The following is a 15,251-nucleotide window of genomic DNA, read 5'->3' on the forward strand; positions in this document are numbered from 1 at the left end:
ATACTTTAGACAAAATTACTTTATAGTAGATCCTTATCACACAACATTAGTATAACCTGCTCTGTTTTCACCTCCCTCAGAATCACTGAAAAGGTGAATTGCTGCCCTCTGGTGTGTTTTTCTAAGAAATAATTTTCTTCATAGTTTTACTTTCTTATTGTGTGGCATTAAACAACGGAGCCCTCGCTTGAAAAAGCAGGTAGAACTGGGAAAAAAAATGAGAGGAGAACAAGAATAACCAGAGGTTTCTTTTCAGTGCAGTTACCAAACTTACAATGAGTAAATTTGTAAATTCATCCGGCTCTACAAAGCCGGATCAACTCCATCACTTAATGGTGTTCTTTAAGAACATTCAAAAATAAAACTATTGATGTCGTGCCGAACAGGGTAACTGTTGCTTCGGTAATTAAGTAATAATCAAGTTTTGTCACACTTTAGGATCTTATTTTTTCATATGATCCTGACAGAGCACTTTGCTCCCAAACTGCAAGTTTGCTTACGGTTCCTGAAATTTCTAAAAGTATAAATCTTTTAGCTGCCAGGCTAATTAGATCCCAGTTTTAGTACGTGAAACAGACACACTGTCTATTTTTAAGACCAGGCGTAAAACTTAAACTTCCCTTTTTGATAAAGTTTATAGTTATAGTGGCTTATCCCACCCTGGAGTTTCCTGCTGGAGGACAAAAAAACTGAAAGCCAAGCTGTCAACATAATGTGCTAAATCTTAAATGTGACAAATAAAAGAAAAGGGGTGTGGTGCTTTGCTAGTAATTGTCAACACCACAGCGACATCCGAGGCCAAGTGTATCACATTTCACAGGTCTGTAAAAAGTGCTAAGGAAAATACTGAGAGGAGATTAGGTCAGTTATGCTAGCTTGACTTTGACAACTTTAACATGTAGCTGTGCTGCAGAATTTGGTGTGCTTTGGTTCAGTAAAAAAAAAAAAAAAAAAAAAAAAAAAAGGGCGACCCTCAACAGATTATCAGTAAAGCAGGTGTTTAGATCAAAACGTTAAAGGTGTATCAATTTTAATTTTAGCATCTTATTTACAGCCAGTTTAACACATATTGTACTTCATATGCAATGCCAAGGAAAAGCATGAGATTGTTTTCATTCTAAAGAACTAACAAAAAGTTATTTTTTCTTTGTTTTGGAAGGATTTGCAGCACAAGAGACTATTGGCAGATAATAATACTTCTGGACACAAAGTTTTACTCCTCCCCTCCCCCCAGCATTGACTGACAGTGAATTAAATCTACTGAAATTGACTCATTTGTCTTTCAGGAAAACTAGATATATGTAAGTGCCAGGGGCCCTTTTATTTCTATAATTTCAGAATTTTTTTTTTATCTCTATAAAATCAGTTTAATTTGAATATAGTTGTAAATCAATACGTAGCCAATAGCATGTGAAAAAGAGTTTTCAGAAATTATGTGTAACTTTCTTCCTACTTTAAATAAAATCTTAATGAGTACACGTCAAAATTCAGCCAAATTTATAAATCATAATCTCAAACCAAAATTAGGATCAATGCATGTTTTGGTAATTAAATTTTCATATTAGAAACCAGTAATGACAAAAAAAAAAAATGTAAAAAAAAAAACAACAAAAAAAAACACCCAACAACAAAGGTTATTTTTGTTTTATATAGCGAAAAATTGAATTTGCAAGTCATTTTTTCTTCTTTTTTGTTGTCATGTTATTGAGTTTTTTCGATATCAGGTGCACCTGCATATTTTTAATTTTCAGATTTTTGTTTTTTTACATTCTTCTTTATTCAACAATTCTTAATCAATCTTTCCCACTCGCTTTTTTTTTTGTGAAAAACGTATGTGGCACAACACCTTCGAGGCAGAAATACACAGCGCCTCCTACAGTCATACTGTAAAACAATCAAAAAAATATGATGCTTGTGAAGGAATATAAGAAGTGTGACAATTTTTCGTTTTTTTTCACTGGGGAGTTTTGTTTTTATTATATCACGGATGAAAGAAAAACAAACCAAATTCAATGTGTACTTTATCTGTTTTTGGCCTCCAAAAAGGCTTTAATTTTAGTCTATTTGCATTGAGTCCGAAATCAAATAGCTTAGTTTTTTTTTATTTTACAGAACAACGCAGTATTACTACTCTGAGTGGCGCGTGGATAGACTTTTGCGTAAAAATAATGCAAAATACAAAGGAAAAAACAGTACCTTTTATATTTTTTTCTATTTTTCTCTCGATAAAACAAATTGCAACTAAAAACTGTTTTAAAGGCGAACATAAACAAATAAATAAATTCGACAAATTGTTGACGTACTTCCTGTCCTTCGGCGCCGCCCCGTCACGTCTCCGTGGTGACGACAGAATGAGGTCAGGAGTTCCGCGTCGCCATGTTGATTTTTGGTACATCAGTCTAGCAACAGAGCTGTCACAAATATGAGACCCTCTGACCGCGGCAAAACTCACCATTTGAGGTACGTAGGAGCTCTAGTGGCACCAAACAGGAAGTTTTATGGACGTTTAAGGCTGTAGGATAAGCTTCCTCTGGTAAGAGGCTATGTTAGATAAGTTCGGGTGTGACAGCTAATGTTGCTAAGGCTAACAGTAGGCACTGTCAGTATCTCTCAGATTTTTTGAGAGAGTAGATGCAGTTTGCTTTTTGACTAAGTAAAGAGGCGTGTGCACAGTGATAAGAAAAGTTCTTCTGCTGCGTCAGTTGGCTATTTTTTGGGGGCGTTTTAAATCTTCTAATTAACCTCCGTCATTTGGTTTTAGATGTGATATTGTCGCCTTACAGATGAAGCTCCAGTAAGCAGGCATCTCGACATCCACGATGCTGGCCCGTCTTTTCCGCCTCCACGGCCTGCTGGTGGCCTCCCACCCCTGGGAGGTGATAGTGGGGACCCTGGCTGTCACCGTCTGCCTCATGAACATGAACAGCTCGTCGACCAGCAGTCAGATGTGCACCTTGAACAACTGTCCCCAGGTTAAAGAGGTGAGACGGCTGTGAACGGAGCCTTTGGAAGGACAGGAAGTTGTTTTCCTTCACGCTAACAAGAGGTTATATGTCCTGTTTTCTCTCAGGAGGCCCCCAGTAGTGATATCATCGTTTTGACCATCACTCGCTGCATGGCTATTATTTATATCTACTTCCAGTTTAAGAACCTCCTGCAGCTGGGATCCAAATATATTCTGGGTCAGTATGATGTCAGACTGTGACCATGTTCTAATATTACACCGCTCCATGTTGGAGTATTTACGTCACCTTCGTTCTGAATTATTCTTTTTGTTGATTTATATATATATATATATATATTTTGGCATATTTAAACAGCTTTGGATTTGGATTTTGGATGCTGGAAGGATTTTTGCTCTCTCTTTTTTTCTTTCTACTTTTAAACAGTTATTATGTGTAACTGAGGCAACAAGATACTGTTTTTACAATTGGAAACAACTTATTAGCGTCAAATACTGACTACTACCAGAGATCCTTCCTGCACGGCGACTCTTTAAAGACACTTTAATGATACGAGTTATGACAATATTCAGGGGATAAATAAAGTATTTTTGAATTGAGCTAAATGTCCGGCTGCTGCTTGTTGCGCATCCCAACGCTAGCGCAGAAATTGTTTGGGGAAACGAATGAACATCCAAAAATATCTAAACACATTTGTTTTTGTTTGTTTCTGCAGGTATTGCTGGATTGTTTACAGTGTTTTCCAGCTTTGTTTTCAGCACAGTGGTCATCCACTTCTTCGGGAAAGAACTAACCGGTCTTAAGTAAGTGTTGTTTTGGGTTGTGCTTTAGAAAAGTTTCCATGTGCCTGATAATTGTCTCACTTTAGTCATGAAGGAATCACAAACTTTAGGTTAAATTTATCTGCATTTTGTCTACTGGATGAACACGAAGCAGCAGATTACTGCAGAGTGGAAGGGAAATGATACTTTGCTTTTAAACGTTGCACAAGTTTAGTCTTACTGGACAGAGAGCAAAGCGTCTCAAATTTAAAGTTTTCCTGTTTTTAATATGACGATGGCGTCAAGTTCTTAGGATTTTATTTTGAATTATAATACTAGAATTTTAGAGAAAGATTGCCTTGTGTTTCTGATTGAAAAACGATAAGGGGTGTAATTCAGTTCTAATCAGAGACGGAGTATTATTTATAATTTAAGAAAATAAAATGAGTAAAATAAAGTCTTAATAATAAGCATAAACTCATAGAATTTTGATTTTCTTCTCGTATCATTGCGACTTTATTCTTGAAACATTAGGACTTTATTCTCGTAATTTTATTTCTTTATTTTAAAATTTAGTGTGGCCTTAGCGATCTGCCAAACTAATCAGACGCTCCCGTCGTCATGAACTTCATTTGATTGGCCAGGTCTGATCTCTGGCCAATCTAATGGTGTTTCTTCAAACTCTTCAAGACATTAATACAAAGGCTGCTGCTCAGTTGTTTTAGTTATTATTGTTGTAGAAATCTCACCCTGTCCTGTTTTCCTGCAGTGAAGCTCTGCCCTTCTTTCTCCTGCTCATTGACCTATCCAAAGCCTGCACTTTGGCTAAATTTGCCCTCAGCGCCAACTCCCAGGTAGTGTTTTACGCCCGTCGATGCGTCTGAACTTGCACCTTGAACCGTTCAGCCGTAACAATCTGGTCGTGATTCTGTGTAGGAGGAGGTGAGGGAGAACATATCCAAGGGCATGGCTATCCTCGGCCCCACATTCACCCTGGATGCTCTCGTCGAGTGTCTGGTTATAGGAATCGGCACCATGTCGGGTGAGAACGGCTTTTTGTTTTTAACAACCCAAAACATTTGCTGGTGTCAAACAGAGATTTTAATCAGGACCTGTTTTGCTCTCCAGGCGTTCCTCAGTTGGAGATCATGTGCTGTTTTGGCTGCATGTCTGTTCTGGCCAATTACTTTGTTTTCATGACGTTCTTCCCAGCGTGCGTCTCTCTAGTCCTCGAGGTAAGGGTGAACCCAAAACATCCTGTTGAAGCAAGCTCAGTCTAATGAAGAGAATAGTTACTATTATTGATATATATTGCTGGATTGGACAGCGCCTATTAGCCGCTATGGCTAGAGACGTACTCCTGCAGGAGTTATTACTATGCTTTGAGCCATAAAAACAAAACTAAACTGTTCCCTTGAGCAGGAATCTGTCATAGCTCTCTTATTTCTTACACAAGTTCTAGAAAATCAGGCTTAAATTAAAGCTGAGAAAATTGCCTAGGTTTTAATATGTAAAATATTTATACTGCCTAGAAATAAATCCATAAATAGTTTGGTTTCTGTCATTTTTAGGTGAATTTTTCTTTCTTTTTTAAAATATTGGACAATAACTTATTTTTACATGATTATTGCTAATAATAATCAAATGTGGAGATGTTTATAACTGATGACAGTTATGAACATACTGCGAACAACAACAAAATTAGTCCTGTTTTTGTCGCTTATTAAACTTTTAGAAATCACAACGGCTGCAGTGTGCCAAGGACAAAGAGAATTAATGCCAAAAATCAACTCATAACCACGTTTAGTCGCCATGGCAACTGACTGACAACAGCTCTGCTAGCTGACAGCAGAGATTATGTTTAAGTGTATCAGGAATCGACACCAAAAAACACGCAGACGTTTCCCAAACAAAGAGAGCCCATAAAAACCTGAGAACATTCAGTCCGTTCCAGTTTTCGGACTCAACGTTAGTTTTGCCATCATTAAGAATTGGCCAACTAAACACTGGGGTTGGTAGATCAGCTAATTTAAACACCTGCTCTGCTGATGGTCTGTCAGAGCCTAGGTGTGGTTGTTGCCTTATTTTAGTGTTAACTGAACCAAAACATACCGACTTCCTCAGAACATCTACATGGTAAAATTGTCAAGTCAGCATAACTGACCTACTTCCTGCTTTCTTGCATTTTTTTTTTAAGTTAAAACTTTTTCCTCTCCTGTGAAATGTGATTCACTTGGACCTTGCTATGTTAGCTGCTGTAGTGTTGACATCTAATAGCAAAACATTGCATCCATTTTTCAGATTCTTGGCATGATTGTGCCATTTTAACCAGTTACCGTTATTCCCAGACTCGATGCGTAACGCACAAGTCGCGTGACGTCCAGTCCAGTGATGTGCATCAGTGAGTTACATGTTCAACTGTGGATTCTTCTGCTTCAAAGCTGTCCAGGGAAAGTCGGGAAGGCCGTCCCATCTGGCAGATGAGCCACTTGGCTAACGTTCTGGCTGAGGAAGAAGACAACAAGCCCAACCCTGTGACCCAAAGAGTTAAAATCATCATGGTGAGAACAAAGAAGAAAAAAAAAAAACCTTTCCAGTTTTTTGCTGCTGCCTAAAGGTGGTTTAGTTTTACTTTCCTCATGTAAAGTTGGAACAATGAAGCAAGCGTTAGTCCGTTTCACTTTCCCGTCTTTCAGTCTCTCGGTTTGGCCCTGGTCCACGCCCACACTCGGTTAACAGCCGAGCATTCAGGTCGCAATCGCACAGCAGAGGGACCCGTAGCCGAGAGACTGGAATCAGCTGGGATCGTGTGGCCCCTGAAGCTCACCAGGTAAACACAAAATGAGCTTTTGATTATTTTATACTTACACTTATCAGGAGGGTGTAAGAGACATTTCAAAACATAAAATGTTCCTACATTTTAGTTTCCCTTGTCCTTGCTGCGGGATGTAGAATATCATCTCAAAGAAAGTTAACATTAATAAACGATATCATAATAGTGAATTGAAACTGTCATTTGTATCGTTTCTATCTCCAGTTTGGTGCAGGAAAAGTTTGAAATTGTACCTTGAAGAATACTTGAATTTTGCAGATGAAGCGTCTTTCTTTCCCGCTCCGCTCATGTTTGTTGTTGTCCGTCTCGTCCCTCCAGCATGGAGCTGGAACACGTGATAACCCTCGGCCTGGCGCTGCTTCTCGCCATCAAGTATGTCTTCTTCGAGCAAGCGGACACCGAGTCCTCCCTGTCTCTCAGGAGTCCCATTAGCGGCGCCCCTCTGGTTCAGAAGCCCCGGGCAGCCGACGGCTGCTGCAGGAGGGACCAATCAGCTGCCAGGAAAAGCTCCGCTGGTGTCTTAGCAACCGGGGTTGCTTCCTCGGTGGTCTCAGACGTTAAACCATTGCCTGAGGCTGACATTACCTGTAAAGGTATCTTTTGGTTTTGGGGGGTTTCTCCCAGATTTAACACTCTGTGGCTTTGATTAGACGGATCTTCTTCCTGTCTGTTTTAAAGGGTTAGGGTTAGGGTAACCCTAACCCTAACCCTAACCCTAAAAACATGAATCTCATTAGAATATCCTTGATCATTTCAGGTTTAGCGTATTTATAACATTCTATATTATTTCACATCTGTTTCTAATCAGTGGACATGTAAAACATTTCCCCAACTAGCCCTTTGTAGATAACATAAACTTACAAATTATGTAATATTTTTTTACTACATTTGATCCCATTTGACAGCTAAGCTGTTTGAATTGACTAAATATGCAACACTTTACTACCTACACAGACATTTTTTACTCTCAGGCCGGCCAAAAAAAACTTGTTTTGAGCCGCAAATGTCACGTTACGTTTTTAAAATAATTTCAGATATGAAATTTGTCATTTTCAAAGATGCGCATTTTGAAAAACATATTTAAAAACTTACTTGCACTTTTATCGTCATAGTTTGTGGGAATTCACTTCAAATATTGTAGGACTAAGCAGAAAAACAGTTAAAAAGTTTAATATTTCAAAATTTAGAAACAATAGCCGGTCCTTTTTCATTGAAGAGCCTCAGACCAGCACAGTAATTGAATCCTAACATGACGTGTTCCTCTCTGTTACTGAAGTGAGGCGAAGTGTTTCAGTGGAGGTCAGCGGCTGTGCTTCACCTCCCCTGGACACGTGCAGAGCTCCTGCAGGCTGTGGAGCAGAACCTCGCTCACTGGAGGAATGCATGGCCGTCCTCTCTGACCCCCAGGTAACTCACCAGACCACACGGACAGCTCAGGTAGTTGATGATGTGGAAATAGTTTCTGACGCTTTTTAAAATATTTCTTTTTTTCTAGAGAGGTCCAGAAATGCTGACGGATTCAGAGGTGATCAACCTGGTGACCGCTAGGAAGATCCTGAACTACAAACTGGAAACACTGCTGGAGACTCCAGAAAGGGGCGTGGCCATCAGGAGAGAGATGCTGGCGCCGAGACTTCCTGTCAGCTCCGCTTTGTCTGGTCTGCCTTACAAAGGCTACGACTATTCAAAGGTATTTACCGGTTCCCTCGTACTTTAAAGGGGCAGTATTATTATTAATGTATAAATACTGTATATAAAAATGCTGTTATATATATCAAATATCACTTATAAGAAATTTGACATTGTAGTTTACTAATTGCTGCTGGCTAGTCATAAGGAGCTGAGTAGGGGAGGAGCTTTCTCCTTGGAGGCGGGGCTAGGTCCACCCAGGTGTTTTGCACAACTGAATGGTTGCCATGGAAATTAAAGGATTTCTCAAACATGCATGAAAGAATCAAAGCAACACTCCAGGAATGTTTTCGATGAGGGAATAACACAACACAATGTAAAACTGATAAAGTTGATTTCACGTAACACTTCCCCTTTAAGTTATCCTGTTTTTATTTTGCCATAGAAACCGTTTCAGCTCCTCATCATCTGCTTTGTGTTTCATTCTGTGTCGCTTTAGGTGATGGGCGCTTGCTGCGAGAACGTCATCGGCTACATGCCGGTGCCATTGGGGGTGGCCGGCCCGCTGCTGTTGGACGGCCAGCAGTTTCACATCCCCATGGCGACCACGGAGGGCTGCCTTGTGGCCAGCACCAACAGAGGATGCAGGGCCGTTTCTGTAAGTGCACCGGCTCCTGCTCCAGTCACGTCGGGCGCGCTCCGTTGCTAACCGTTGGCGTTCTTCTTCTTCCCCCGTCCAGCTGAGCGGGGGCTGCAGCAGCAGGATCCTGGCCGACAGCATGACCAGGGGTCCTGTGGTGAGGCTGCCCTCGGCGTGCCGGGCCGCAGAGGTCAAAATGTGGCTGGAGACGTCGGACGGGTTCGACTTGGTCAAGGAAGCCTTCGACGAGACCAGCAGGTGGGAAATGACCGCAGAGGTGATTTTTATTATTTTTTTGTTTCACCTGAGAGGCAGAAAGATGAAAACTAGACGTTTGTGTTTCCAGGTTTGCCCGTCTGGAGAAGCTGATGGCCTGTGTGGCAGGAAGAAACCTTTACATTCGCTTCCAGTCGCAGACGGGCGACGCCATGGGGATGAACATGCTCTCTAAGGTACAGCCAGACAGCCAAGCTCTCCTTGTTGGCAGCATTGAACATTTTCAACACCTTTCAAAACCTTGAAGTATTTTATGTAGATCCGAGCGACTGACCAAATGTTTGGTTTTGTTACTCTTGAATTTTTGGAAAGTTATTTTTTTTTATGGTATTATGACTAAAATTCTCGTAGCCTCACCCTGACAACTCACAGAAGGGTTGATTGAAGTAAGAAATACTCTTATTTGTAATTTTATTATTGTTTTTACTTTTTAGAAAAGAAATTGAGAAAAAAATTGTGATTTAAAATCTGATCTGAGATTTTTCACCAAGCTCTCTCTTTATTTTGTGCTACACCGACTCAAAACAGTTCTCAACTGTGGACTGAATTGAGTTTTTTTTTTTTTTTTCCATTTCTCGAAAAGTTCCCAGTGTGTCCAACACCATAGATAAAGGTGTGTGTGTGTGTGTGTGTGCGCGCGCGCCCTTCAGGGGACGGAGCAGGCTCTGAGTCGGCTCAAGCAGCACTTCCCAGACATGGAGGTTCTGTCTGTCAGTGGTAACTACTGCACTGACAAGAAGTCTGCTGCCATCAACTGGATCCTGGGTCGGGGGAAGTCGGCTGTGTGTGAAGCCACCATCCCTGCCCAGGTGGTGAGGGAGGTAAAGGATCCAACAGGAAATGATGTCAGTTCGAGCTCCCGTCGTCCCTAGCCGTGTTCAACGTGTTGTGTAAATGTTCTCCTGCAGGTTCTGAAGAGCAGCACAGCCGCTCTGGTGGATCTGAACATCAGTAAGAACCTGGTGGGCTCGGCCTTGGCCGGCAGCATAGGGGGCTTCAACGCGCATGCCGCCAACATCGTCACCGCCATCTTCATCGCCTGTGGACAGGTAGAGCAGCACCGAGCGTGCTCAGACCGGAGCTGCTGTTAGTTTAGTGGTTAATGGACAGACTTGGTGTGACCAGTCGTCATCCCAGTTCCTCACTGGTGCTGTTGCTATGGTGCAGGACCCGGCTCAGACCGTGGGGAGCTCCAGCTGCATCACTCAGATGGAGGCCGCCGGCCCAGACGGAGACGACCTGTACATCAGCTGCACCATGCCGTCCATAGAGCTGGGCACAGTGGGCGGAGGCACCAACCTGCCACCACAGCAGGCCTGTCTGCAGGTACCACCACCCTAACCACCCCCAACCCCAACCATCCTCCGTTTGAAAACCATGAGCTAATCTGTGTTAATCTGCTTTCATTTTTTTCCATTCCATGGTTTTTTTATTTCATAAGCTGTCAGACTGAAACTGTTCCATCTTTTCCTCACTTCATAAAGTGTTGTTTGATAGAAAACGCTTGAAATATTTTTTAACAAGGTTGGTGCTAGGACTGAAACGATTAATTGAATTATTCGTCTAATTGAGTAATCAATTAATCGCTAACTTGAGCAAAGGCTAAAAAAAAAAAGGTAATTTGCTGAAAGAATAACATATTCACAATAATAAATAAACCCAAACTGTACAAATGTAAATGTATATATTTGGCTTTTAAGATAAAAATAAATCTCTGTCTGTAAATATGTTCTACACAGAACTCTTCAAGCTTTAATTTCACTCAAATTCTATAAAACAAAAAGTGCCATTGCTATTCAGTTGTACATTAGTTAATCCAAAAAAAATAAAAAATCAATAGATCAGTCATACGCTTTATCAATATCAAGCATTAAACGGCTGAGGTTTTCACATGTTCATGTTGGAAGTATGTTTTAGCTGCAGATCCATCATTTGCTACAAATGATCAAATGTTCACCAAAGGAATGCTGTTATTGCATTTAAGGCAGTAAAATGTTTATTTTCTCATTTAAAAAATTAGCTGAATAATTTGCACCTTTGAATGTATTTCTAATGTATAAAAAAAGACCTTTAATACAAAAATCTGCAGAATGTGGCAATTTTTAAAATCGGATTAATTGTCAGAATAATCGATAACTAAAATCCTCATCAGTTGCTACTTGGTGCACCTGCAGTGCAGGAAATGTTCTGAGGCGTTTCCGTCGTTCTTCCTCTGCAGATGCTTGGTGTCGCCGGGCCCAACCAGCCGGGAGAGAACGCCCGCCAGCTGGCCCGCGTAGTGTGCGCCACCGTCCTGGCGGGGGAGCTGTCTCTGATGGCCGCTCTGGCAGCAGGACACCTCGTCAAAAGCCACATGACTCACAACAGGTAGGGTTGCTTGTTTTTTTGTTTTTGTTTTTTTTAAAGTTTTTGTTCCCAACGCTGCCTCCACCACCTTTTTCAGCCATTCCTGACTGCGTGTCCCTCTCTCTCCCTTCCCAGATCTAAAACCAACCTACACGAAATGGCTTTCCCAGCGACTGAGACAAACGTCCCTAAGTGTTGACGCTTTGTCCAAAACTGCTATAAACAGCCTGTGTTTGGTTGCTCTCTGACTGCAAATTTGTTTTTTTGTTTCTTTTTTTGGGGGGGGGTTCCCAGTGGAGATGTTGCTGTTATCAATGTGTGCTATTTATTTGCATCTATTTTTTTTTTTTTCATCCTGGCCGATCAGCTAACTGAATCAGAGATGTGAGAAATCCTGCATGGTTAAACAGGTTTAAACCTGTCTTTGCATTTGCCAAAAGCTTTCTGGAGACGGCGCTGCGGATGTGTGTGAGGCCATTTCTGCTCACGTTTCGAACCCTGAATGTGTTTTTTCCTGCCAGTGTTGTAAGCTCCGGCCCGTGCCATCCTCCCCGACTAAAAGCTCGCTGCAGTATACTGTGTATACTACGGCGCGGCCATGACTGCTGGTCTTCTTGGCTCCCGCTTGCATCCACCAACTAGTCGTCACCGCTGGGAGACAAGAGACTTAAAAGCAATATTTATTTATTTTTGAACCTTTTCATGTGAAAGTATTAGATTCCTGCAGGTGGTGAATGTTGAAGGACGGTTGTGACGTCTCGGTGGTGATGGATCAGACAGATTCTTGTATTGCCATCCTCAGAAGTGGCCTTATGCGTTACAAGTGGAGCTTTACATAGAATATCCAATTCAAAGAAATTTATTACACTTGTAACCATATTTAAAAAATAAAACACTACCTTTCTACTTGGTGAACTCATCTTTATAAAACAAGTGAAGCTCAAGTTTTTTAATAGCTTTTATTTTCCATGTTTTGTTTGATTTCATTTCAAGATAATTTTCAATTAAAATACATTTTCCAAGTTATTTGATGTAGTCAAACGGATTTATGATCAAAACTCCTGAAATATCTTTGACATATTAGTATCACAAACATCTCTTTTGTATTCAGTATTTGGCAGGGGGGTTAAGAAAATTTAGTGGTATATGAAGAAGAATCTGGTTTTAATTGGTCCACTCCATAAACTATTTGATTTCATTTTAAGAGTCTGTGTTTGAGGCAAAACCCATTACTTCATTTATAAAATTTCCAATGTAGAAACAGAATTTCTACAAAAAAAGATAAATGTGCTAAAACTAAAATGGACCAATTTCAAAAACAAAACAAATATGGAGGATAAAGAAATTTATTTCACTTTCAAAACGGGGCAGAAGAGATGCCACATTATAGTACATTTACAGGCCGATCGCAAAGCGTTAGTATGAACAACTTTACAAAAAGTCAAAGTACATTCAGTTTGACCAAAACACAGAAAACTCAACGTACAGAAAAATGTTTGCTTTCAGATTAAAACAGCCTCACCCTGGCATTTTTCCAACGAGCAGCAGGGCCGAGAACTCCTCAATCGCATCTTTCAGACAAAACGTCTGAATTCACAAGCTTAGGAATAATCGGGAAAGAAAACGTAGGAAAAAGTAGCAGAACGGACAAGGTAATGCAGTACAGAGAAGGAAAAACTATTAAAAATAAGTAAAATTGAAATCTGTTAATTTGCCTTGACATTACAGAGCGTAACATTCTTCCACATGATCAAGAAGAAAAAGCTGCAGTACAAATAATTTTTTTAAAATGACCTATTCAAATTATGCCAGTGGAGTCCTTCATGTAACAAATCCCAGAAATACTGACACTGATTGAAACATTTTTATTTTAGAGCAGTGATTCTTAACCTTTTTTGAGGTACCGAACCCACCAGTTTCATATGCGCATTCACTGAACCCTTTTGTAGTAATAAATAAAATATGATTTTCCCCCCAACCCCAAATTTAAGACATAGGAGTGACCCAATTAGAGTTTAGTTGTGTCACCCCATGATCACTCAGTCTTCTTAAAAGGTAGAGTCTCTGAGAACAGTTCTTCAAAATACAGTCAGTGTTTTCAGTTGAGCTGACTGTCCAGGAACGACTCAAGGTATTTAAAATTTGCCACAGTTTCAACAGGTTGACCATCAAGAGAAACTAGAACCACTTTAAGGTCTTGTTTAGATCATTTAATTAGCACTACATTCTTAAGAGAATGAAAAATTAATCATAAATAATACAGACTTTGCGGCATTCTGATTTAGTAATGTAATTATATTAGTTGTGTTACCACCGCCACGCCACTAGAGGCAGTACCAACCCCGAAAATATGCGACTCAGCAGCAGATTTAGAAGTACACCGAAAGCTACAGAATGTGGTAAAAACTGTGAGCTTTGCTGAAGTAATTAAAGACAAAAGTTCAAATCCCTGCTGAGAGTGGAGCTCCTTCAATCAGTGGTCCTCCGCAGCACTGATTGGCTAAGCAATGTAACGTGATCCTCTGATTGGTTAAGCAATGTAACGTGATCCTCTGCAGCAAGTGACGGCAAAGCGGGGCGTCATCACGACTTTACACAAGTGTGTCTTTACCTCCACGGCAGAGGCTCCACCGAACCCCTGAGACCGACTCATCGAACCCCAGGGGTTCGATCGAACCCAGGTTAAGAACCACTGGTCTAGAGCTTGGAATATAGATCCATCTGTGGACAACACGACTAACTCCTCACCGGGTTCATTTGTTCAGTCAAAAGCACAGCAAGACCAGATTTGAGTCGAATAAAACAAACGCACCCGAGAGGCACTTTCTCCATCAGCAACCTTCTACGTCTTCCTGCGACACTAAGGCATCTGGGCTCGAATCAAAGCTTTGCAAACTGTCGGGGGAAGCCAGGACAACTATTTACATTCGTAGCAAAGCGTGGTCGCGAAGAATGAAAGCGCAACTGGAACGGTGTTATTCACACTTGGTAAATGTACAGGCGTCGTGAGAATCTCTCGTTCCTCCTTCAAACACCGGCATGTCGGGTGGTTTCATTAGAGAAACGTACAGCTTCTATCATCGGGCTCGCACGCTAACGGGAAGCCCTCTGGAGATTACACAGGTGGAGATGTGGGGAAAATGATAATAATAATCGACTCAAAATATGACATTATCCACACAAAAATAGCTACTTATTTCAGTCTAAAAACTAAGATTTTTGTTTTGTTTGTCTTATAAACTTCTTTCCAGAGTTTCCAAACATTTAGGTACATCAGGGGAAGCAGCTGCAGAGCGTTTCCCTTCACTCTGATGGGTGGAGAGTCTTCTCAGTGTCGTTATTAAATAATAGTAATCATGTCTTGTCCAGTCAATTTATAAACAATCTTTTTTTTTTTTTTTCCACAGACTAGTGGTGTTCTTCTCTTGAGCCTTATGATCTAGCTGTCTATCATGCACCCGCTCTACGTTTTAGCTACAAACCAGGACAAAAAACAGAAAAAGACCGTCTCTTTTCTTGGAGGGATGCCGTTTGGAAATAGAGTCCTTCTGGAGTAGATCTGACCTCATTTGTCGATCCTAAAAAAGATGGAGAACGGTGATGGCATCATTCTACAATATATATTTACATGTAAAAAAAAACCTGTCTCAGAAGAAAACTCATTTTACCTGCATGTCTCAGAATAAGATGGGCTTGCTGCTGGTTTTTTCTTGCACATAGGAAGTGAAGCGCTTGAGGAACTTGGGGTATTCCCTCTTAGCTACGGCCCTGAGTACGGAGGCCGGAGCCCAGCCCCCTGGATT

General features: G+C 40.8%; 2 protein-coding genes across 3 annotated transcripts in view; one reads left to right on the forward strand and one right to left on the reverse strand.

Annotated features, from left to right (window-relative positions):
• The first annotated feature begins 2,347 nt into the window (after window positions 1-2,347).
• Window positions 2,348-12,358, forward strand: LOC103473284 (3-hydroxy-3-methylglutaryl-coenzyme A reductase). 2 transcript variants are annotated; one of them, XM_008423391.2, is made up of 20 exons: window positions 2,348-2,460; window positions 2,762-2,981; window positions 3,071-3,182; window positions 3,679-3,766; window positions 4,494-4,578; window positions 4,661-4,766; window positions 4,853-4,959; window positions 6,166-6,285; window positions 6,421-6,554; window positions 6,876-7,150; window positions 7,834-7,964; window positions 8,053-8,247; window positions 8,686-8,844; window positions 8,927-9,084; window positions 9,173-9,278; window positions 9,753-9,923; window positions 10,011-10,151; window positions 10,270-10,428; window positions 11,321-11,469; window positions 11,584-12,358. In XM_008423391.2, the coding sequence occupies exons 2-20, from the start codon at window positions 2,820-2,822 to the stop codon at window positions 11,645-11,647; spliced, it is 2,622 nt and encodes an 873-aa protein (XP_008421613.1). In that variant the 5' UTR covers window positions 2,348-2,460; window positions 2,762-2,819; the 3' UTR covers window positions 11,648-12,358. The 2 variants fall into 2 exon arrangements, with proteins under 2 accessions (XP_008421613.1, XP_008421614.1); XM_008423392.2 differs by having other exon boundaries at window positions 2,784-2,981.
• A 1,836-nt stretch (window positions 12,359-14,194) lies between these two features.
• Window positions 14,195-15,251, reverse strand: part of LOC103473286 (collagen type IV alpha-3-binding protein-like) — a 25,851-nt gene continuing 24,794 nt past the window's right edge. Inside the window, exons 16-17 of the mRNA XM_008423395.2 lie at window positions 15,117-15,251; window positions 14,195-15,026 (exon numbers count right to left, since the gene is read on the reverse strand). The exon at window positions 15,117-15,251 is cut by the window's right edge and continues 3 nt beyond it. Coding sequence (XP_008421617.1) covers window positions 15,126-15,251 — 126 coding nt within the window. The 3' untranslated portion in view covers window positions 14,195-15,026; window positions 15,117-15,125. The remainder of the gene's footprint in view (window positions 15,027-15,116) is intronic.

The sequence above is a fragment of the Poecilia reticulata genome, linkage group LG12 (genome assembly GCF_000633615.1).
Source record: "Poecilia reticulata strain Guanapo linkage group LG12, Guppy_female_1.0+MT, whole genome shotgun sequence".
NCBI classification, from domain to species: Eukaryota; Metazoa; Chordata; class Actinopteri; order Cyprinodontiformes; family Poeciliidae; genus Poecilia; species Poecilia reticulata.

What these genes read in the sequence shown, in the direction of transcription:
- LOC103473284 (XM_008423391.2), top strand. Translation starts at nt 2,820, where the DNA reads ATGCTGGCCCGTCTTTTCCGCCTCCACGGCCTGCTGGTGGCCTCCCAC. An exon ending in AGGAATCGGCACCATGTCGG is followed by an intron (nt 4,767 to 4,852) that starts GTGAGAACGGCT and finishes TTTGCTCTCCAG; the next exon opens with GCGTTCCTCAGTTGGAGATC. An exon ending in TCTTCATCGCCTGTGGACAG is followed by an intron (nt 10,152 to 10,269) that starts GTAGAGCAGCAC and finishes GCTATGGTGCAG; the next exon opens with GACCCGGCTCAGACCGTGGG.